Below are 24,996 nucleotides of genomic sequence, written 5' to 3' on the forward strand. Positions count from 1 at the left end.
TCAAAGAAAGCTTGACCTAGCACAACAAAATTCAGAGCTCTCGAGACCAGTTTTTCAAAATGTTTCAAAACTTGACACAACATTCTAAAACACAGCGCTTATGACTAGAGACACTGAAACATAGTGAGATGCGATGCAACCAAAGTGAGATGCTCCAAAACCATCCATCTGACACATGGGTTCATAGACCAACAATTAAAAATAGTACAAACGGAAGACAAGAACAAGAACAGGGATATGTTCAATGATATGAAAATAAATCAAACTATATTTTGACTTTTTGTATTGTTTAAATTATGTACTTGTCTGCTGCCACGATATATGTATAAGATGTAATGGATTTGAATGATCTGAATTATATTTATTATATATTCAAATTATTTCAGCTGTTATATACTAATTGATCTTTATTTGGGGGCCTTTCTCAGTAAATATTGATATGTGCCAACTTGTGGTTAATTTAAAGAATTAATTGGCACATCATGCAATTCCATTACAAAACTGTATCGATTGACAGTCCTAGTTTTTTCTTTCCTTTGTTAATACTTTCTTTATTTTCTTCTTTTGTTGCTCAGTTTTTTTCTTTTGTTTGATCATCGTTTTGATCCTTTTTTCATTATTTTTCTTTTTCTTTCTTTCTTTCTTTCTTTCTTTCTTTCTTTCTTTCTTATTATCTCTTACAGTCACACAAAAACACATTCTTATGTATGTGTGGGCTTAAGTTTTAAGCATTTAAGTTTTAATCGATTTGCTATGTATCCCATTATCACACACAAGCAGATTTGTGTAGGCCTAAAGAAGTTTCATAGCATTTAAATTCCCAGTACAATTTCCGCCTAAGGATCCAATCTCAGCCACAGATTACCACCATAGCCTATTTCAGATTGTATATGCCCTCCCTCTGAAATAGCTGAAACATACTGCTTTGTGATTGAGTGGGACTTGATTGTGGGTGTTGGATTGCCAACTGGCCATGTGTGCTCTTTAGCGATGCTATACGGACGCTTGAGGGGATTTTAAAAACTGATTGCAAAGCAAGCTAAACAGCTTATTAACGAGAACAGGAAGAAAAAGGACAGAAAGAAAGGATGGAAGACGATGACAGACAAGCATTTATTTTTTTCCTCTTTTAGTGCCTTGTTTCTTTAAAAAAAACAAACTCAAACATTTCTTAGACAGTTCTTGCCAAGAAATTTGAAGCTGCTACCTATAGATATAGACATCTTCAGCAGCAGCAGAACATCTCCACATGACTTATCAGAAGTGGACCTACTAAAAATCCACACGCTGATCCCAGTGACCAAAATTCATTTCCACGCTGGTCCCTTCTCTTAAAAAGTAACAATTTCTAATTAGAATAAAAAAGGAAGGGTTTTACAGTCTGACGCTACAACAAACTTTTTAAGTTCCACAAATAGCTTTTCAAGCTTATTCAAGTGTAGACTGGTGCTTTAAAGAACACAAGAGGGCTTTGCGTTACCTCTATTAATGGATGATACCTAGAACCAATATGTTGATCAGAGGAACCTTTGGATTATAACCACAAAATAAACCATTACAGGGTTACTCACCAAATAAATATATACATGAACATACTAATCTGAGTTAAAAATTATATTATTATTGTATGTGAAAAGAAAGAGACACTGAACTCAACTATGTCTGACCCATTATCCCATTTATTATACAGCTACTTAGCAAATAAATACTGTAAATGGCCACAACACCAGAATCAATTGTCCAAACCTAACATTCAATAAAAAGCCTCATTGAACTTGAGATGTTATGATGTGTTTGGATGATCACATCGAGAGATGGTGAATATAAAAGTAGGGACAAAAGCATTACGCCAATATAATTGTCACTGCAGTACATTAACTATTGTGTGAATGACCAAAAAATAAATAAAAAATCCAAGGATAACCAAGGCTTGAAATTAAGTTCAAAGATAACCAAGGCTTCATGGAATCCATGCACAGATAAATGTTGGTACTGTAGATCAATGTATCCTTGTGAGAGTGTTAACCCAACAACCATTGAAACAATGAATAATGTCATGAATCACAGGCTGTGATTTCTAAGTATCTACATTCAGTATTTATAAAGTGGTTAACAGAAGTATTTCAGAATTTAAATTTCAGAATATAAACTGTATATCTGGAATCAGTCAGATTTATAGAGTGTAAGTTGTTTGTGTATCTGTCACTGTGTGTGAGACTTGCATTAAGTCCAACAGACAAACAAACAATGGGTGAGAAGTGTCCTCCACAATTATGTTTGATTTGAGCCATAAAAAGACTATTTTAGAGCATTTTCAAAATGCCACATCAAGAAATTAGGCTTAGTGCTGAAACCTTTAGTATGAATGCTCCAACCTGTTAATATGGACACGGAAAAAAATATGTGCTGCTTTGCGGTGTGAAAAAGAACTTATGGGTTATTTTAAGCAGGACTGACCATGGTAGGTGCGATTCCACATCCTCTTAGTGACCACGTCCCCTTGGGGCCTCACACCCGAATTATCCAGAGTCTCATTTAGGGCATGAGAATACAGCATGACTCCATCATGGAATGCTCCGGAAATCAGATTCATCTGGAAATGTGAAGTGCACAAATTATTAGCACATTCACAATAGTTGGAGATTAAATTAGATTACTTTTATTAGATTACTAGCTCTCTAGATACCATATTGACAGTATTTAAGAGAACTTCATCATAGCAAGAGTGTAATTCGATGACTAGCAGGAGTGCGTGCAAGGAAACATGGCAGCATTCCACACATTGCCGTCATTTTCTTCTCGCCTTTTCACACATTCCTTCTGTGCTGTTTCACAAGAAGTGTTGAAAAACGTCCTGCTTTGCCTGCTCCGACATGTGTATTTCAACTTTAATATAAATGCTGTTAATGAAAAATAACTTAATATAATTTTAAAATACTGAGAAATTAGTTGTTAGTGGTGTTTACTAAGTATTAAAGGAATATTCCAGGTTCAATAAAAGCTAAACTCAATTGACGGCATTTGTGGCATAATGTTGTGTAAAGGAGTTCAATGGAAAGGAGGAGGCGAGAACCGGCTTGACAATATAAATAATATTTTTATGAAAAACTTAAACAAAAGACACAAACACACACAAGACGGACAGCTGCCCGTAAACAATCTCTCTCACTATCGCACCACCATCCGCAGTCGGCCTTTATCCCTCTCTGAGGCTTAATTAGCCTGATAAGGTAATGGGTGTGTAAAATCACGACCCGGCCCGCCCTCCGTCCTGTCACATTCCTCCCTTGTTCTCTCAGGCATGACGTACACCAATTTCCCAGTGGTAGGGCGGAATATGGAATCTGCCGGCAGGTCATCCCTGCCTTCCTAAATCTGGGAGGGGACAGTGGAAAGGAAACAAAAATAATTAAAATATGGATTGGGGGGGGGTGTCCTCGGCCACTCCTCCACCCTCTAGTGGACGACAGCCGCAACTCCCCAGGCAGATCGGAGGCAGTCCCCACTCCAGGTGGTCGGAAGTTAGCCCCTCACCGCTCTGCTGTCTCAGACCTCGCCGCATTTCAGCAGCTTGTAGGGGTCTCCTCTGCCCCTGGCAGTGGCCCTGACCACTCCAGGCGGTTGGCTAGGAGCCCCTTCTCCCCTCGCGGACAGCGACCAATTCCTCCACTTCCAGGTGGCCGAGCTCCTCCTTCCCCCAGAAGACGGCCACGGCTGCTCCGTTGGGGTGGATGGTAGTGGCGAGAACTCCACTACGGCGTATACCTCCTCCTTCCTGGGTCTTCGGCACCAGTGTAAAGGAGTGCAATGGAAAGGAGGAGGTGAGAAACGGCTTGACAAAATAAATAATATTTTAATGAAAAACTTCTTAATCAAAAAGACACAAACACACACATGACGGACAGCTTCCCGTAAACGATCTCTCTCCCTATCGCACCACCATCCGCAGTTGGCCTTTATCCCTCTCGGAGGCTTAATTAGACTGATAAGGGACCGGGTGTGTAAAATCACGACCTGGCCCCACCCTCCGCCCTTTTACATGTTGATTACCACAAAAATTTATTTAGATTGGACCCTCCTTTTCTTAAAAAATAAGCAAAAATCTGGGTTACAGTGAGGCACTTACAATGGAAGTCAATGGGGGCAATCCGTAAACAATAAAATACTCACTGTTAAAAAGTATAGCCACAAGATGTAAACAATATGCGTGTTAACATGATTTTAGTATGATAAAAATCACTTACTAACCTTAGCTTTATAAAGTTATTTTAAAGCCAATTTTACAACTTTGTTACCATGACAATGAAACACCGGAACCTTAAAATGATTGTAAAAATTGTGATTTAAACAAACGTTACCCCTCAAATAATCCACAATTTTCACAGAAGAATTAATGTAAGGGCTTTAAGAGGGCCTGGGTAGCTCAGTAAGTAAAGATGCTGACTACCACACCTGGAGTCGGAAGTTCAAATCCAGGGAGTGCTGAGTGACTCCAGTCAGGCTTCCTAAGCAACCAATTGGACCGGTTGCTAGGGAGGGGAGTGTCACATTTGGGTAACCTCCTTGTGGTCACTATAATATGGTTCTCAATCTCGAAGGGGCATGTGGTGAGTTGTGCGTAGATGGCGTGGAGAATAGCTTGAAGCCTACACACATGCAAGGTCTCTGCGGAAACGCACTCAACAAGCCATATGATAAGATGCGCAGATTGGCAGTCTTAGACGCGGAGGCAACTGAGATTCGTCCTCTGTCACCCGGATTGAGGCAAGTCAATATGCAACCACTAGAACATAGAGTGCATTGGGAATTGGGCATACCAAATTTCTGAGAAAGGGGAGAAAATCCAAAACAAAACAACAACAATAAAAAGTGCTTTAATAAAATTATAGCTTCACATTTCTGCCTTTAAACCCTCTCAAATTGTCCCCATTCTCTTCCAATGAAAGTGCCTCACTGTAACCTTAATTTTTGCTTGAATTCATTTTGCTTAATTTTTTGGAACAAGTAAACTCCACAGGGTAAGCTCAAGAAGTATAATCCTTTAAGGATTTAATCCAACATAAGGTGTGTGACCTCTTTTCACCACAAATTAATTGTCTTCAGAAGATGTTTGACTCTCCTCATGCTCATTAATTGTTACGTTTCCGACAACGTTCTTCTTTAGGTCCGACACGTGCCACCTATGTAACCCGTACATGACGTAACTGCTGTAGCCTAAAAGTCTTTACGTCATCTGACCCACCCATGAATAATAGCAGTTGGTGCCAGATCTATTGCTGCCATTTAAGTTACATCAGTATATGTATGAGCACTATAGCAGTAAATGCAAGCCATTTTTATATTTAAATGGGATTCAATAGTAGTGAGAGAGAGACAATTTCATATGAATTCATTTCACTACTGTTTATATCAATATCTTACTTTCCCTAGTGCTTGTAAGAGGCTTTTCTATCGCCAACATATAGTTTCATTTAAATTATATAATCTAGTCAAATGAAGTAACTGGCCCTACCAATATGACTGTCACACTGAGCTACAGCAATTCAGCAGAGAAATCCACGGCACATAGCCAGATGTTTCTTGGCAAAACTCAGAGCTTTGCTATACCATAATGAAGTGGAAGGAAAATGCTCCAAAAAAAATGAAAGGATTCAGAAGGATGTAGAAAAGTGTGGTTGTCATAGCAACTATAGAAAGAGTGTGGACTCATCAATACGGAACATCTGTGGGTGATGGAGGATATGGAGATTGCGGAACAAGGAAACAAGATTGCGTGAGTCTTAAGAGAGACAGCATAGAAGGTGAATTGAAATGCAAATTCTAGGTACAAGGGTAAACAAGAGAGAGAGAGAGAGTGGGAGATATAGTAGACTCAAAAAATGTAATCCAATCAGACCGAATTTTTTTTTTAAATGCAACAGGTTAAGAGATCTTGAGACAGTGATGCAAGACACTGAGAAATACATGTTGGTGAGAAAAGATTGAGAGAAAATACATAATCAGACAGAGAGAGATGCAGAAAAATAGAGCAATATAGCCCATAAACGCAACTGTGAGCAACAAAACAACAACACCACAGCAAAACCTGAAGCAAAAAGTATGCTGATCTGGGAGTAACAAAGACTAACAGACTGACTACATATTATTAAAAACTATAATTTAGTTTGGATTTTTATTTCTTTTTCTGAAGAACATAAGAACATAGGGTGTTCTGGGTGGTTGCAGGGCATTGCTATGTGGTTGCTAGTGTGCCTGGATGGTTGCTTACTGCACTGAATAAAAAAGAATCCCACCCCAAGTCTCTATGATATTTTGGTAGAAGATAGAGATGGCTCGGGTCCCTCCTTTAATGTAATGTATGGGATTTTTATGGGGATGTCATAAAATATCGATATATCGATTGGATAATTTTATCGATATATTTTTGAGGCATCTATATATTAAAATGATCCAACATTTAAATTAGAAGCCCAATTTGTGTGCTTTCCAATTCACTCAGTTGGCCTTTATTTAACTGTGTGGTGTAATAGCATTGGGAGACCACAAGAGGGTGATATAAAATTTACTGAAGCCTGTCGTGGTCACGATCACACACACAGGATGAGTTGAAGTGGCACAATTGGCAGTCAAAAATTACAAGAATGAAAAATATGACGTGATGAGTTTGCAGGTTAGTGAAACTGGTGAAACTGCGCAACATTTATTATGCAATTTCTATGTATGGAGCCATGAATAGGTCTTTCGGAGCGCTCCGTGGCACTCAGAATGTTGACGCTGAGCATTTGCGTCGTGTGTGTACCTTTTGTAAAAAAAAAAAAAATGTTTTGAATTTAGAACGAATCATGTCGTCCGCCAGATGCGGCCAGTGTGCGACCCCCCCCCCCATGTCTATGGCGGCATTTTTGCAAAATGACATTACATCGTTTCTTACAAGTATCACAACGTTCCAAAGTGAAATGTCCACTGTGTGTGGTGCTTAAAGCAATTTCAATGTTCTCCCATACTGACAAGGTGTCATAAATAGCAAATGAGAGCTGAAAAACGCAATTTCTGAGGCAACCACATCATTTTGTCAGATCCTTTGCATAGCAAGTGCAATCTACTATCTACCACACAATTTGACTGCGCTTGAACAAGCTTGTAAATGCGGTAGGGTATGTAATGTAAATGTTAAAATGTATCGCCTTACAAGTCATACTCTGCAGTAAAAGTGTTTAGATGTCATAAGATAGCATTTTCAGGGCGAAAAGTGTTTATATAATATTGATAATGTGACCTTTTACTCATGATTTGTGTGAAAGTGAATAAATGTCATGTTGTTGCACCTAATGTTTATTTCCCCAGGACATTGCTTTGTTATTGTACGTATGAGACATGTAAAAATAATTTTGCAAAAATGTAGCTATAGTAACATGAATCTATGAGACCAGGTTGAAACCAGTGGTTTCTACAAGGGAGAGAGAGAGAGAGAGAGAGAGAGAGAGAGAGAGAGATAATGTGGCAGCATAAATGGAGCAACTAATTGGAGAGAGACGTGTGAGCTGCGGGCAGTAGGAACCTTCAAAATAAGCTCACTGCCTTGGGGAAATGGATGCGCGAGGCTAACAGAGAGCAGAAGAACTGAATGCTGGGAAGAGTTGCAGACACCTTATTACTGTTCAGAAAATAATTTGACTGTGCACAGAGTCCAGCATTTTTTATCTAATAGTTATCTAAATGGAAACACAGCTGGAACTCTTTCAAGGCACTGCTAATATGTATTTGCAATGTTGTATGTGGCAGCACATACTCAAAGACAGGCAAGCAGGGTGGCAACTTTACATGTTGGAATGTTTGTGTCTTTGTGTGTTTTAATGAGTGTTAAACCTTTACCGGCTTTTCACAAAACAATTACTTAAATTTGGCTACTCACCAAAACATATTGGATGTCATCAGAAGACTTGGAATATGAGACATGAGCTGCATAATTACTTTTTTGAAGCTTGAAACTGAAACACTATCCACCGTCATTGTTTGTGTTCCGCATAAGTAATACATTTATAGAAGTTACGACATGAAGGTAAATTATCAGACAGAAATAATCATAAGTCATTATTCACTCAAAATCAAAACCCTTCACCATAACTTTCAAATATTATTCATGCTTCAGCTTGGACAAACTTGCCGTGCCGTGATTGGTTATGAGACTTGCAAAAACCAATATGGTTTTCAAATCAAATTAGATGTGATGCGTCTTCACACAACAAAGTCTAAATATATAACGCAAATGAGATTTCAGAACTACGGGGGAAGAAATTATACAATTTTGTTAAATTTGTTACGTTTCGCTCTGTTCCTCACACAAAGCTTTCATGTTATGGCTATTGAAGTATTGTAATACATTGCACAAGTCATATGGACTACTTTAACTGTGCTTTGTTTTGTTTTTTTAAAGCTTGACAGCCCCTGGTCAATGTCTGCCTTCGCCGTACGGGAAAGCGCAGATTGGACATGCTTCTCCTTTTGTGTTATACAGGTCAAAACCATTGAATTTATTACACAGCTTTTTATTTTAGCAATAAAGTTGGTCTTTTGATGAAAATTTCCTTTGCATTTAGTCAATATTTCATCATGTCATATTCATACATTTTAGTCAATTTTCCTATCATTTTAGTAAAAAACAAAAAACAAACATCTTAGTTGATGAGATGCAAAATGACAAAAACATGAATCAAACTGCAACAGAACAAACTTTAATCAAGTATTCAAATGTTTTGAAATTCGCATAAACTAACAATTGTTTAAACCTGTATAAAAATGTAAGATTAATGTTTAATATTTAAGATAAAACAACATGAGAACACAGTCCTGAAAACCCGAGCTACACCAAAACCGTATGTCTTCAGAAGACTTGAGCCACATGGACTCTCATTGCATTGAATATCAAAAAAAAAATAAATCTTTGTTTGTGTCTATATATATATATATATATATATATATATATATATATATATATAATAAACATACTGAGGAATTAGCTACTTTTTAATTTACCCCTCATGTGTAGACAGCTAAAGATATTGCGTTACGTGTAGAGTGTTAAGGAAACGGGGTATTCACAACGAAAGTTATGCATTTTGACTAGTGCGTAACTTAGTTCAAGTTCACCAGTTCATTCGCAGCATTGTCTGCAGATGTAAGTGTAAGAAATATAGATTTGCTCTCAGTTTCAGGCCTACTTTTTCATTTTTAATTAAATTGTCACTAGTCTTTACTGACACATAGCACTTGTTTTTCTGTTCCTTCTGCTCTCCTTATCTGAAGTTCAAGGATATCTTAAGCTCATCCTTCAGTACAAACTGGTATAAATTGGTATTCTGATAGCACTGTTTAGACTGGCACACATATAGAGATGTCTGTTATCCTTGACGCATGGTATAAATATGTTTGACTGTCAATAAACCTTTGAAGATGCTTTGATATAAATTTTGTGTCAGAGTCTCTTCCCTGGCAAGCATATTCCTGAGCGAGAGGACAATGGAGAGTCCTGGGGGTGAAAACTACGAACTACATAGATTATAGGAGAAATAATCGAACAATTTTGGTGGCCAGTATGGGGATTTCCCTGGACAGGTAAGAGAAACGTATTTTTGTTTTCACTCCTGTCTGCAGAGAAATACATTAGTTTTCGCCCAAAAGATCTTTAACATATTTTAGTATATGTTATTATTACAGATCGGTTCTTCCGTTGGGAAGTGGGAGCCTCACGAGCTATAGACATGGGAAGAGAAATAGATTAAATATTTTTCTGAAACTTTTCAGTGGGATCCTGTTCCTATAGTACTCTGTGTCATTCGCTCACAAATTAATTTTTATACCTCTTTATATCAAAAAGAGTTTTCAGAGCAAAATTAAAGCCAAAAAGTATTTTTTTGCAGAATATTTGGTCATCAAATTGATTGTGTTTACTGTATCACTGAGGAGGAAACATCCTTGTTGAGTTGTGAGAATGAGGAACGAGATAAGTCAGAAGATTCTGGGGGAAACACCCAGAGACCGGATGTTCAGAAGTAATAAAGGCTTTAACACCGAACTGTTTTGGAGTAATATGGCAGGATGGTCAGGGTTTAAAACTCATATAGATCCTTATCCAAGGGAAGGATCATTTAAAACCACAGACATGGCTAGCATGAAATCTATGGTCACGGGAGGCTGGGGAGACCCAGCATGGGATTATAATCACATGAAAACGTCATTTTCTATATGGAAAGACATGAAGCCATTTTGGGAGATGGGCCCTGAAAATAAAGGTATCCTGTATCCTGAATGTGAGAAGGATTGTCTCTTTTTTGCCTGATTCCTGCTTGGTATGAGCCCAGATGAATAGGCATAAATCAGTGGCCCATGAATCCCTCCCACATCCGGAATTGCCTTGGTAACAATTAGTATATGCTTGTGACTAACAGAACAGTTAAGGAGAGAATAACTAAAGCCTACTTAGATACGAGATTAAAGTGGGTAGATGTACTTCCCATGGTGTTAAGAGAGATAAGAATGACCCCATCCTCAATCACAAAGATGTCACCTTTTGAAATATTAATGGGTAGACCTTTCCCAACCCCATGGTTCAAAGATCGTGCTGGCAATCTTTCCACAAGAGACGTGGAGGTGCTGATTTTAGATTATGTGGATTCCCTAATTAAAACTTTGAATGGAATCAATGGCGATGTTTCTTTGTCTCTTCCTATGCCAACTGAAAAGCAGATTCATTCCATTGTTCCATGACAGCAGGTGTTGGTGAAGTGTTTGAAGACCACTAATGTTGCAGAGCCAAGGTACCTGGGACCCACGACTGTCATTGCTGTGACACAGACCGGGTTGCTGACTGACTTACAGCCACAGTGGATCCATGCTGGACGGGTGAAAGCAGCCCAAGGAGAGAAAGAGCCACTGAGATCGGGAGAATCTGAGATTGAGAGTTCTGGAGAACCTGATTTTGAGAAAGCCATGGAGAAAGCACAATAACGAGGAGCAACACGGTTGTCTGAATCGATGAATGATGATAACAAGAGAAAGAGAAAGAAAGATTCTATCCAAGGAGGAGTTTGTGTTCTTGTAGGAGAAACATGCTGTACATTTATCCCTGATAACGATGCTGATGGACATTTGATTGATGAAGGTTTTCAGAACATGTCAATAACTGCTAATGATTTACGAAGTAGAGGTGAAAATGGTATTTTGGCCTGGCTGAATATTTTTGAATGCACTAATACCCACTGGTGTAATCCTTTTGATATTAGCCTTTATTGCTTGCTGTGCTTTGCCACTGATTAATTATTTGATTAATAGGGCAATGAATACCCTTGTATCTACTCAGTATTCTATTTTTCATGCTAGAACTGAATCTATGTACAACAATTAAAACCACTCTTTGATTATTTGTGTAACCAGAAATCAATTGTAATCAATTTGTTTTTTAAATAAATTTCATTGTATTGATTGGTAATTAGATTAGTGGATGCAAATCTTTTACTCTTTCCTAGTCTATTCGGGAGAGAGATGTTTGGTTTGTTGTCCGAAGAATGGTAATATACAATAAGTTTGGTTGGTAAGAAAGTAGGTGACACATGATTGGTCAATAGACAGTGCAGAAGGAGAAACTGGATTGTAAATTACCACTCTTAAATAGTTCATCATGCATTTACTGAACTAAACTGATTTTACTGATAAACAGATTTGCTCTCAGTTTCAGGCCTACTTTTTCACCATTGTCACTAGTCTTTACTGACACATAGCACTTGTTTTTCTGTTCCTTCTGCTCTCCTCATCTGAAGCTCAAGGATATCTCAAGCTCATCCTTCAGTACAAACTGGTATAAATTGGTATTCTGATAGCACTGTTTAGACTGGCACACATATAGAGATGTCTGTTATCCTTGACGCATGGTATAAATATGTTTGACTGTCAGTAAACCTTTGAAGACGCTTTGATTGAGTCTCTTCCCTGGCAAGCATACTCCTGAGCGAGAGGACAATGGAGAGTCCTGGGGGTGAAAACTACGAACTACATAGATTATAGGAGAAATAATCTAACAGTAAGTTTTAATATTTTGTTTATGTTGTGGATATATCTGATCAATCTCATATATATATATATATGATTAGTGTGAGTGAGATAATTAATCCTTTAGTAATGTTCATTGTACAGGAGATTGGCTCTGGCGGCTAACACAGCTCAAGCAGGGAAATCCCCAACATACTATGACTAGATTACTTGAATCAATCCTTTCTAGATTCTTAAAAAAAAAAAAAAACATGCATTGTTAATATTTTGCAGTATTATTTTTTCTTGTCAGTTAAAACCATTTGATTATTGTCATAATGCTTCTTTTTCATCTTGTCTTTGTTACCACTGACAAAAAAAACCCTCGTCAACAAACATTTTTGTGAGTAATTTTGTCAATGACCAGATTAAAACAGTTTGGAACAAAATGAGTGTAAGTAATGGCAAAATATACATTTTTGAATAAACTATTCCTGAACCCACTCACCAATACACTGTTCTAAAGAACCTATAAATGAAAGATCAAGACATTGTTTTAATCTCCAAATAACCAAACATCAACAATCCTATACAGGGGAAAAAAAATGGTTCTTGATAAGAAAATAATTTATTTCTGAATTAAAGTGAAGCTAAACTGAAGTACCATTGAAGTTTTTCTTTAAGAGTGGCAGGATCTGCACCAAAAAGTTATTGGGACTTTAGGCCCTACTTTGTTGACTATAGAAAATAGCCCCATTGTGTCAGGATGTTTCCAAGAGTAGTTAACACTGCGATAGTTCAACTGCTTATGAAGAAGCTCTCATTAGACCCTTTGGTTGCTAATAACTATAGACCTCATATAATCTCAAAATTATCTTTCATCTAAAAAATGATAGAGAAAGCAGTAGCAAAGCAACTGTTGAAGGTATTGAAGGATAACAAAAAGTTAGAGAAATTTCAGTCAGGTTTTAGAGAAAACCATAGTACAGAAACTGCCCTTTTAAGGATGACCAATGATTTATTGATGATGGAGGACAATGGAGAGTGCTCCATTTTAGTGTTGCTTGATTTAAATGAAGCATATGATACAGTTGATTATTCAGTTTTAATTGATACACTGAAGAGATGGGTGAGAATATATGGGGTGGCTTTAGATTGGTTTGTTTCCTATTTGTCGAAAAGGACATTTTGTAGTGTCTGTTTGAGATAAGATGTCCTCCTCTTCAACAATAAACTGTGGTGTTCTGCAAGGATCCCTGTTAGGGCCAATTTTGTTTTTTCTATATATTACTACATATCTACACATATTGCAATGCAGATGACCTACAGTTGTATTTGTCGTTAAATCCTAATGATCTGACAAATCGAAATGTTCTTCAAGCTTGTATAGCAGGTATAAAAAAATGGATGGCATGTCATTTTCCAACAGTCTCATGATGAAATCATCATGATTCATACTACTTTTCTAAATTTGGATAATTCTTATGATATCGTGGGACTGCACACATGCAACGACTTTCACTAAAGCCAATGGTGTTGCTGGACATCATTTCCATCTAAGATGCGACAATTAATTGCTTCTGTCACACACAACAGCTTCCTATCATGTTTATACACTCTTCTGATCTGTTAAGTTTAGATAAGGGGTTTGGTAAAGGGCATAATATTAATAAGTATGTCCTTAAAGCCTCATGCACTGAACTCACGATTCCGCATTAGACATCCGGGAACTCGCGCGTGATAATGTTTTACGAGTTTATGCGAACAACATCGTTCGAGACCATACAAAATAGCCAACTCGTAAATTATCAGGGGTGTAAAGTAACGAATTTCAAATACTCACGTTACTGTAATTAACAAATTTTTCCCAAGAATTTTACTTTAAGTAGTTTAAAAATGGTATACATTTAATTTTACTTGAGTATATTTTAAGTGATGTAACTCTACTTTTACTGCGCTATTTTCTCACCGTCTGAGTTCCCTACTTCCCTGTCCTGATTTTATTTTTATATATCAACATGATTAGCTAGAGAGAGTCTCGTGACTCCTGTCAAAACAAATCACACGTAAAAAACTTGAACGGCAGCTGTAGATCTGGTGCCAATTGTTATGGATGTAAACGCAGTCGTTTATGTCTAAAGTTAATTTTAACAGTGGAACATAAAGCGTATTTGCATCAAAATATTTGACTTGAAGTGTACATGTAACCGAATTGAGCACTGTCTAGTAGGCTATGTCATATAAAGTCTATTAATCAAACAACATTAACAAGGAAACGAGAAAACCACTCTCTGCTTTTGGCTGAATAACTTTAGTAGCTATAAAAATATTCATGTAATAGAATAAAACAGTGAAATTTTTTATAATATTTTTTGAAAATATTATAAATTTTTTATAATACTGACCCCTGATGTAGAGATTGTGTTAATTGATATAATAAATTACCAGGAAAGTAGAAATGATAAAATAATTAATAATTAAGCTTAGCCTTTATAACGATAGAAAAGTATCAACATTTGCTGAGCAATATTTCAGACAGAATATTCCACCAGTCACAAACTTCAGAAAATGGTGCATCATGCATTAGAATGAGAACACAACTATTTCTTGGCTTAAAAGATGCAACAACTAAATCAATGCGGGACATTGTATCTCAAAAGTAGGACAAGGTGGCCCCCCATGTGCTACTTAAAGAAATGATTCACACAAAAATGAAAATTCTCTCATCATTTACTCACACTCTTGCCATCTGTCTATGACTTTCTTTCTTCAGAACACAAATGAAGATTGTCAGAAGAATATTTCAGCTCTGTAGGTCCATACAATGTAAGTGAAGGGGTGCCAAAATACATATAGTACAACTCCAGTGGTTTAATCCATGACTTCAGAATTGATATGGCAGGTGTGGGTGAGAAACAGATCAATATTTTAGTTTTTGCTAGAAATTATTCTCTCTGCCCAGTAGGTGGCAATACACATGAAGAATGTGAATCACCAAAATAAAAATAAGAATGTGAAAGTTAAAGTGAAGATTGAGCTGAGATATTCTTCTAAAAATCTTAATTTGTGTTCTGCTGAAGAAAGAAAGGTATGCACATCCAGGATGGCATGAGGGTGAGCAAATTATGAGATTATTTTCATTTTTGGGTGAATTATTATTTTTTAAGCGTGATGTAGCCCATGTACCAAACAATTTTTCCCATGCCTGCTCTACCTCCTCTATTGTGCAGGACACAATGTGCAAAGTGCTTATTTAGCATTTTTTTGTGTGCATTTTTTTGCATTGTTTGAACATGTTTTATGCACAACAATTACACATAAACTGATTTTAATGTAATTGTTTCATATATTACGATTTAAAATGGTGATCATTGTATTGAAAATAACTTTTTAATCTTTTCATTTCTGTTATCATGTCTCCCTTATATTTTTGGAATCAGATTCATGCAGGTTTTCTCATAGATAAGTGATGTATTTTAAAAGTTGGCATACAGTGTTCAATATAATGGGGGATAGGTTTCGCAACTCAGTACTACTCATGAGTATACATTTTTTGGGAAGTAACAGCACTTTTACTTGAGTATGATTTTTCAGTACTCTTTCCACCCCTGTAAATCATGTACGACTTTTCATGACATCAGGTTGTAATTTTCTGCAGTTATATACTGACAAAACAGATGTTGTTATAATCGGTCATGGTTTTAAAAAAGTTAGATTGATTCGACACTTAATCTGGTGGTCCCACATTTTCAGCAAGTAGTGAGGAATTTGGCCATCTATTTTGATACAAATACCAATTTTGAATATCATGTGCGAAAGTTAGTTCAGTTTTGTTTTTATCAGTTACAGAACATTTCCAAGGTGAGATATGTTTTGAGTTTTAGGGATACAGAGAATCTTATATATATTTTTATTTCGTCTCACCTTGATTATTGTAATGCCCTGTTTTCAACTTTAAATCAATGCAATTTAGCACGGCTTCAATCAGTGCAAAACACTGCAGCTAGTCTTTTGACACGAACTAGGTCTTTTAATCATATTACTCCCATTATAGCTTCTTTGCATTGGTTACTAATTAATTTTAGGGTCGATTTTAAGATTTTATTAATTACATACAAATCATTACATGTTTTGGTCCCTGATTATTTAGCATAACTTTTAAGACCTTACGAAACAGTTAGACCAATTAGTTCTTCTTATCGTGAACTGTTGGCTGTTACAAGATCCAGATACAAAACTAAAGGTGATAGAGCTTTTGTAGTGAAGGCCAAACGATTTGTATAGACTTGCTTTTACTACTTTAGGAATTTTAGTTTGTTGTTACCTTGAGTTTTACTAAGTGTGTTTTGATTTGATTTATTTTTTAATCACATTGTGCTAAATTGCTAAAAAGGTGCTTAAAAAATGAAGTTATTAATATTATTATAATAAAGTCTTAAAGCTGACAGAAAATAAATGGAACCAGCAAGTACAACTATCACAACTGAACTCAAACTGAAGAAGATCAAAACCAAAATCCATGCCCCTAGAACCTCATTGGTGGAGGTGTTTTGTACAACACTCAAAAGCATGTAGTTCAGCTTGAATAGAAGGGTGGACAGAGGGCTCAGTCTGGGCGCATCTTCAATAGCACTTTGCAGATCTCGAGCTAACAGACTGTGCTGTGGTTACAGACTCACACAAGGAGACCTACCGCTAAGGGTAATTACTATTCTTCCCCACTGTCAGTGAAAGGTTACTCATCTCTCACATAAACACGTGAGTTGGGAGCTTTTTTCAGGGCGAATGCTGGGTGACATTTACTGTCAGAGCACAAACAAACATATCCAGCAACTTCAGCAATCTCTCTGACTAAGAAGAGCCATCTCAGTCTATTTTCTGGAATCAATTTCCCTTTCTACCACAAATCCCCACAGAACCTCTTTAAATATAAAGCTCCCTACCCATGAGGCTTGTATATTGTGGTTGGATGTACAGTATATATAGACCCTCTGTAGGGGAATATTCTCCCACAAATAAAACACAAAATGTGGAATGCACAGAGAATAAATTGCTCCTGATAGTGTTGTTTCTTTACACACATTCTAGCATTGCTTTGGCACTGGATTCACTAAAACAATAATTCAAACAAGGTTAATCAGTAATGGTGCTAACACACCCACAAAATTAGGGCTGATTGCAATTTGCATAGGGAAATTCCCCAGCTTGCTCTAGGTTATAGAGGATGCAGCAGACTTCCGTGATCTGGCATGCTTTGCGGAGACTGTACAGCATCGTTCAAAGAGTGTTATCCAAGCACCAGAACTGGCACTTTGCAATGCAGAAAGTATGCTTGACTACAGTGTGCATCTGGATATACAGTGGTGTCCAAAAATATTGGCACCCTTGATAAATATGAGCAAAGAAGTCTGTGAAAAGTCTTTATTGTTTATCCTTTATTGAAAAATATTCACAAACATATATCCTCTAAAGGATATAATACAATTGCAAACACAACACAAGTTTTACCAAAATACTCATATTTCTGTCAAATATTGGTGTGGCACAGTTATTGGTACCCTTTTATTTCAATACTTTGTGCAACCTACCTTTGCCAAGATAACAGCTCTGAGTCTTCTCCTATAATGTATAATGAGGTTGGAGAACACATGGCAAGGGATCTGATATCATTCCTCCATACAGAATCTCTCAATATCCTTCAAATTCCGCTGGTGGACTCTCCTCTTCAGTTCACCCCACAGGTTTTCTATGGGGTTCAGGTCAGAAAACTGGGATGGCCATGGCAGAACCTTGATTTTGTGGTTGAACTGATGCCAACTCCAACCATAAGACATGTGATACATCATATGCCATTGCCTGAAATTTGGATTTAGGATAGACCTCACCGAAATTACCAACTGGTTGAACTGCAATGCACCTCACTGATCTCTGCCTGCATCACCTTGATCTAATGATGGACTACACTCTTAAAATGGAATACACAGACTATCAGTTAATTGGCAATGGCAACAAACCCCTTCATCAGCAAACTAACAAAGGACAATGCATCAATGTGAAGTTTTGAAATTGGAAATTTCAAAGCTTTAGCTATTTCCTTACAGCCATTTTCCATTTTGTGAAGCTCAACAACCTTTTGCCGCACATCATATCCTTATTCTTTGGTCTTACCCATTGTGATAGATGATGAAAAGTGCTGACATTTGTGAATTCAGTAAATTGTTTATTCTTAAATTCAATGATTCAATTTAAATGCATATTGTGTAGTGCTATACCAGTGTACTGAATATAACACTTCGTTAAGTTGAAGTGTAGGTGTTATGTGACTAAGGCTTTGCACTGAAATACTGTGCAATAAAGTTACGAAACTGTTCGGTGAATTATTGGACTCTGATCTTTGGGTCATTCCATTTGAGAAACATTTCAAAGAGGAACTGAAAAAAGAGTGAAATGCAGCTGTGATCAGTTGAGGCAAGGTGGCATATACTGCATCTTGGAGGAGAAAGAGAAATCATTCTCAATCTTTTATAAGCTTCAAGGTCACCAGGGTCTTAGGTGATTGACATTCCCTGGACATGGGAACCATGTGGTTTCAAAACCTCATCAGGAATTAATTTTGGAACAAAGATGACATTCCTGTGGCTTGAACTGAACTCAAGAGATGATTCCGGAAGTTATGGAGACAGCAATCTGTTTACAATAAAAAAAAAGACTTTTTTTGGACATTTTCACTTAGGGGTGTACTCACTTTTGTTGCCAGCAGTTTAGGCATTAATGGCTTTGTGTTGAGTTATTTTGAGGGGACAGCAAATATACACTGTTATACAAGCTGTATACTCACTACTTTACATTGTAGCAAAGTGTCATTTCTTCAGTGTTATCACATGAAAACTTGTGTTCGTGCTGTTCTAATCTAAAGTGTAAGCGTAATGCATATGTGTTAGGAGTTACTGTCTTGTGTTAGCCAGCAGGTGGTGGCAAAAGATCCTTTTTGTGTGTAATATGAGCCAGTTAGTCATTGTTTACATAGAACAGCGCACTGTGAGTTTCCACAATGGATACTGTGGAGCGGAGGGGGGAGGGGTTGGGTCGGAATATCGCGACGCCAGGTCCCCAATCGGCTTGATGAGGTGCGCGAGGGATAAAGGCGACTGGTGATGATGGTTCGAGAGAGAGAGAGAGAGAGAGAGAGAGAGAGAGAGAGAGAGAGATAGTTTTACATGGGCATGTTTGTCATGTGTGCTTTTGGTTTGAGTTTAATAAAATTATCATTTATGTTGACAAGCCGGTTCTCGCCTCCTCCTTGCCCATCATTAATTGTGTAACATTGGTGCCGAAACCCGGGAAGGAGGAGGGATGCCCGTTGCAGAGTCCTCGACACTGCCGTCCACCCAGGAGAGCGCCGCTGCCATCTGACGGGTGACGGAGTAGCCCGACCGCCCAGATGCAGGGAACGGCCGCCATCCGCAGGGCAAGTGGGGACTGGATGCCCCGACCGCCTGGAGCGAGGGAGCCGATGCCGGGGGCAGAGGAGTGCCCTGCCGTCCCCAGAGACGCGGAGGGGTCGAGGGAGACCGCTGTCCGCGAGGGGAGGAGGGAAGAAACTCTCTGACCGCCCGGAGCGGTAGAGCCGCTGCCAGGGGCGAAGGACTGTCCCCATTTGCTGCCAGAAAAGCGGAGGGGCGTTCTGCCCGCTGGGGGTCGAAGGTTTGACTCCGGTTCACCCGGGGTTGGAGCAGCTGTCATCCGCCTGAGTGTGGAGGAGTGTTCAAGGACCACGCAACGATACATCAGAGAACCGGTGAGTGAGCTTTTTCTCTCTCTCCTCTCTCTCTCTTTCGCACCGTGTTGGCCTTTTCCCTCGCCTATTTTTTTTTGTTGTTGTCTTCCCCTCCTGTCTCCTCCCAGGGCGAGGAAGGCGGGGATGACCGCGCGGGACGCAAGATACACCCCGCCCCAGGGATGGGGGGGGTGTACGTCATGTCGGTGGCACCCCGGCCTGAGATAACGCTGGGAGGAGTGTGGAGCGAAGGGGGGCGGGGCCGGGTCGGAATATCGCGCTGGTCCCCAATCGGCCTGATGAGGCGCGTGAGGGATAAAGGCGGCCGGTGACGATGGTTCGAGAGAGAGAATTACGGGCATGTCCGTCATGCGTTCTCGCCTCCTCCTTGCCCATCATTAATTGTGTTACAGATACATACTGTTTAAAATAGCGGAGGACATCGCTGTTTCTATAGTGAATGACATTTGCGCACCGGCTACCCCGAAATAGAGAGGAATACCCCGCTTTGACATCTTTATTCCACTGAGAAAGCTTACCTTCGGAAAGCTGTAAGCATCTCTGATAGGGTGTGGGGTGTGGGGTGATCGCACACGCTCCATCTCTCTCTCTCTCTGTCTATCTCTCACACACACACACACACACACACACACACACACACACACACACACAATTACCTACGGCACTCGGCCTGCGGCCGAATCACAGCAGTGCTGATGTAGGGCCATATCGCACTCTTGCTCATGTGATATTGCTTAAATATATTTGTGTTATTATTAGTTTATTTTGTATCACTTTTCAGCCTTGTACAATGTTAATATAGAAAAATTACAATAGAAAAAGATATCTAAATTCTTCAAATGTCTTCATTTAGCCTAAGACAAAAGAGTCTTTGGAGGGCAGTGTTTTGGAAAGACATGGCACTAATTTAACCACTCAGTCTTGTTGAATGTTTAATTGCTTACAGCGCCTTTAAATAAACATGAAACGAGTGTTTTGAAGGAGTTTATTTTGTCAACAAGATCAAAAGAGCCCATAGTTGAATAAACAGCCCTACTGTATATCGTTATTTAACAAATTTCATCACTCACAACAGAGATGCCTAAACATCAAAATATGAGTGGAGACAAAATATTTGATGTTGGAAACTTATATCAATAATGAGACAAAGGTGTGAAGAAGATTATAAAACTGTTTACAAATCAAAGATGTGATGGTTTGGTCAAACTTTTTAATATGAACAGAGCAGAAATTGCCACCAAAATCAAGACTACTTTGAGACTTAACATACATTCATAGATATTTATTCTTACAATAAATGTTTCTGGTTTAATACAAGTTAAACTCTAGAGTTAGATCAATAATATTTTTGGCATAATGTTGATTTACCACAGAAAATAATTTAGACTCTTTTTGTTTTTGAACAAGCCGTCATGTTATCCTGTCCATGATCAAATGTATGGAAAAGACGCGATGGAATATGTGCATCTCTAAACAGCTGCTGCATGTTTGGAGCGTTAGAGTAGCAATACTGCGGCCAAGAATCATGCTTACTCTGGTCCGGTTATGGACTGTGGTCCGTTCTGGTGAGTGATTTTGTTTTGTGTAAAATTCCGTATTCATTTCTGTTCTGCGAGTGCAGTTGAACTTGCGCCTACCTGGAACCGCTATCATATCCGTGAGAGGTTTTCAATTCTCTGCTGTAATGCGCAGTGATTGGATAGAAGCATAGCCTCTCATGAATAATAGGAAGAAACACTCAACGAGTTTACACATAAACCTCATATATTTTGACGTTTCTTCGTTATGATGAAGTTTCGTTTTTAAACCGGAAGAACAAAATGGCTAAAACAATTTACATAACCACTTTCCTTTTAAGAATAAACATAATGAGCTGCTATAATTATTTTCAATGCTGTGCAACCTGTAAGTATCTGTTAAACATAAACATAAATTAAAATACTCTCATTTACTCACCCTCATGCCATCCCAGATGTTTTCTTCTGCTGAACACAAAGATTTTTAGAAGAATATTTCAGCTCTGTAGGTCCATACAATGCAAGTGAATGGTATCCAGAACATTGAAGGTCCAAATAACACATAAAGTGGTTAAATACATACATGTATCTTTAGAAGCGATATAATATGTGTGGGTGCGAAATAGATAAACATTTGTGTCCTTTTTTACTATAAATTGTCCTCCCTGCCCACTAGGTGGCGATATGCACAAAAAATGCAAATAACCAAAAAACAATATGAAGAAGAATTTGAAATTGGAGAGCGAATTAATTACACGGTGTCCCGATTAATTAATCGCGATTAATCACATATACAAATATTTGCTGAGAAAGCCCTTCATATAACAATAATTCAATATATAAATCCATCCATCCATCCATCCATTGTCAACCGCTTATCCTGTGTACAGGGTCGCGGGGGGCTGGAGCCTATCCCAGCTAACATTGGGCGAAAGGCGGGGGACACCCTGGACAGGTCGCCAGTCCATCGCAGGGCCACACATAGACAGACATACACTCACACTCACCTCCACATCCACATCTCAATATATAAATATTAAACATATTTATATCAATATATAATTATACATAGTTATCTTTAAATATTTAAAAATATATATATATATATATATATATATATATATATATATATATATATATATATATATATACATACTGATAATTAAAATGCATTACATTCTTGTAGCAGAAGTTTTAATCATGGATAAGACAATACAAAAAGCAGCTTTAGAATACAATGTATTGTTTACTACCATATTATTGAACATAAGTCAATCATTGGCATACAGTTCACAGCAATCCATTTCACAAGTGAATTTGTCAATCAGTTGGAGATTTATTATGTGGGCTTGTTTAAGAGCCCATCAGTCTACACCAGCGTCAGACGTCTCGGGTGTGTTGCGTCATAAACATAAAATGTTTAGTTCACTGTTTCAAGTTAAATATAGTTTAATACTCAATCTTTAAACACATCTTGAGATCCCTTAGTTAGCATTTGCACTCCTTCAAGTGTTTTGAACGCAAGAACCTAACACATGTCTGTGTTGTGGGTTGTTTTCTTCACTGTATAAACTGTGCGTTGCTCATACAGCTGAAATTTCACTTACTGCCCTCTGGAGTAAACAGGTGATACTACAAGCTTGCATTTCTAAGGAATCTTCCTTATTATGGTGCAATTAATTGCGTAAATTTTTTAACACGTTATTTTTTGTCAAATTAATCACACTGAATTAACGCGTTAAATCGACAGCCCTAATATATATACATATAGAGATTTATAATTAAATTTTTTTAAAGTTCTGGCCACCATTCACATGCATTGTATGGACCTACAGAGCTGAGATATTTTACTACAAATCTTCATTAGTGCCCAGCAGATGAGAGAAAGTCATACACATCTACGATGGCATGACTATCACATCGGCAACACCTGCTACCCCTCCTGAATGTCACCAGACTTCGCAATCTCCAGAGTACTAACCCTTCTTTCATGAACTATCTTTCTAATAATGGAACTTCATAACCATTATTGTTTTCCCTATGTTTTGACTCCTGCCTGTTCATCATATTTCCCAGTCTGCTTGTGTGTTTTTGGACCTATCGCCTGTTTACTGGATTACCCCTCTGTCTCTCGGATTTACTTGTTTTGGACTGTCTTCCTGTGTACTGAACCCTTGCCTGCTTCATGTTTATCCTTTGTTTTGCTACATTGTTGTACTGTTAAATCTTGTATTATACTGCATATGGATCTTAACATTACCGCCCGGTGTCTTCGCTACAGAAGACTTCGCCAAACCTAGATCCAGCAGCCTTCCAACAGTTACACCGGCTTGTTACAGCACAAGCAGCAATGCTTACAAGTCACCATCAGCAGCTGTGCAAGCTCACTTCTATCACGGAAGAACTCTTTAAATCCGTGTAGCCAAAACCGCAAGTATGCTCCATTGGGGGTTTCCATTAGCAACTCTGCCAGCAGCACATTGTACTCTACAGCTGTTGTTAATCCTTGACCCTCGTTTCCTGAGGAGTTTTTTTCTCTCAACTACCTCAAATGTATCCCAATGATGAAGCTTGTGTTTCCTTTATTGTATCACTGCTGTCAGGAAAGGCACTAGACTGGGCCTCTGCCTTCTACTCACGCAAGTTGTCAAGAAAACCAAAGCCTCTGATTCAGGAGTTGGTGCAGTACTCTCTCAATGACAAGGATCTCCTGCCAAACTCTATCCTTCTGCCTTCTACTCACGCAAGTTGTCTGCTGCTGAAAGAAATTACGACGTCAGTAACATTGAAATGCTGGCCATGAAATTGGCTTTCGAGGACTGGAGACATTGGTTAGGGGGTGCTCCTCATCCTTTCCTGGTGCTCACGGATCATCGCAACCTGGAATACTTACAGTCTGCTAAGCATCTAAATCCATGTCAAGCTCGATGGTTGCTATTCTTCTCCAGGTTTGATTTCGCAATAACCTTTTAACCTGCTCCAAGAAAACCAAAGCCGATGCCCTGTCCCCCATTTATGGGTCCACCACTTGCAACAACCCTATGACTATCGAAAATCTCACCAGCTCTCATTGTCGCTCCCATACAATGGGGCATTATGGCAGACATCACCCAAGCTCAGAAACAAGAACCCACTCCCACTGACTGCCCTCCTGATAAGGTCTTTGTTCTCAGCTCCTTACAAAACAGAGTTCTTCAGTGATTACATGACTCGGCCTACTCCGGACATCCAGGCACACAAGCTACTTGCAGGTTAGTTTTGGTGGGAGAACCTAGCGACTGAGGTCGATGACTATGTTAAGAACTGCAATGTGTGTGCCACCTCCAAGTATGTACGACAGCTCCCGTCTGGTCTCCTACATCCTCTGCCTGCCCTTTGTCGTCCTTGGTCCCAAATCACTTTGTAGTTTGTCATGGATCTACCCAACTCTTAGGGTTTCACTACCATTGTAACAGTGGTGGACCGCTTCTCTAAGGCCTGTAGATTCATCCCTCTGCTCAAGCTCCCCTCGTCTATGGAATGTGCTGGGAACCTGTTCCAGTATGTCTTCTGCTTCTATGGCCTACCTAAGGACATTGTTCATGACCGTGGTCCCCAATTTACCTCCCAAGTCTGGTCTGCATTCTTCAAATTGCTCAACGTTAACGTAAGTCTAATCTC

The 24,996-nt window shown here is 38.5% G+C and overlaps 1 protein-coding gene across 1 annotated transcript in view; it reads right to left on the reverse strand.

The window, feature by feature from the left end:
• The window catches only part of LOC127620085 (atrial natriuretic peptide receptor 1-like), a 179,887-nt gene that overhangs the window by 91,139 nt on the left and 63,752 nt on the right, over positions 1-24,996 (reverse strand). The window contains exon 5 of the mRNA XM_052093181.1: positions 2,458-2,593. Coding sequence (XP_051949141.1) covers positions 2,458-2,593 — 136 coding nt within the window. The remainder of the gene's footprint in view (positions 1-2,457; positions 2,594-24,996) is intronic.

This window comes from Xyrauchen texanus, chromosome 26, assembly GCF_025860055.1.
Source record: "Xyrauchen texanus isolate HMW12.3.18 chromosome 26, RBS_HiC_50CHRs, whole genome shotgun sequence".
NCBI classification, from domain to species: Eukaryota; Metazoa; Chordata; class Actinopteri; order Cypriniformes; family Catostomidae; genus Xyrauchen; species Xyrauchen texanus.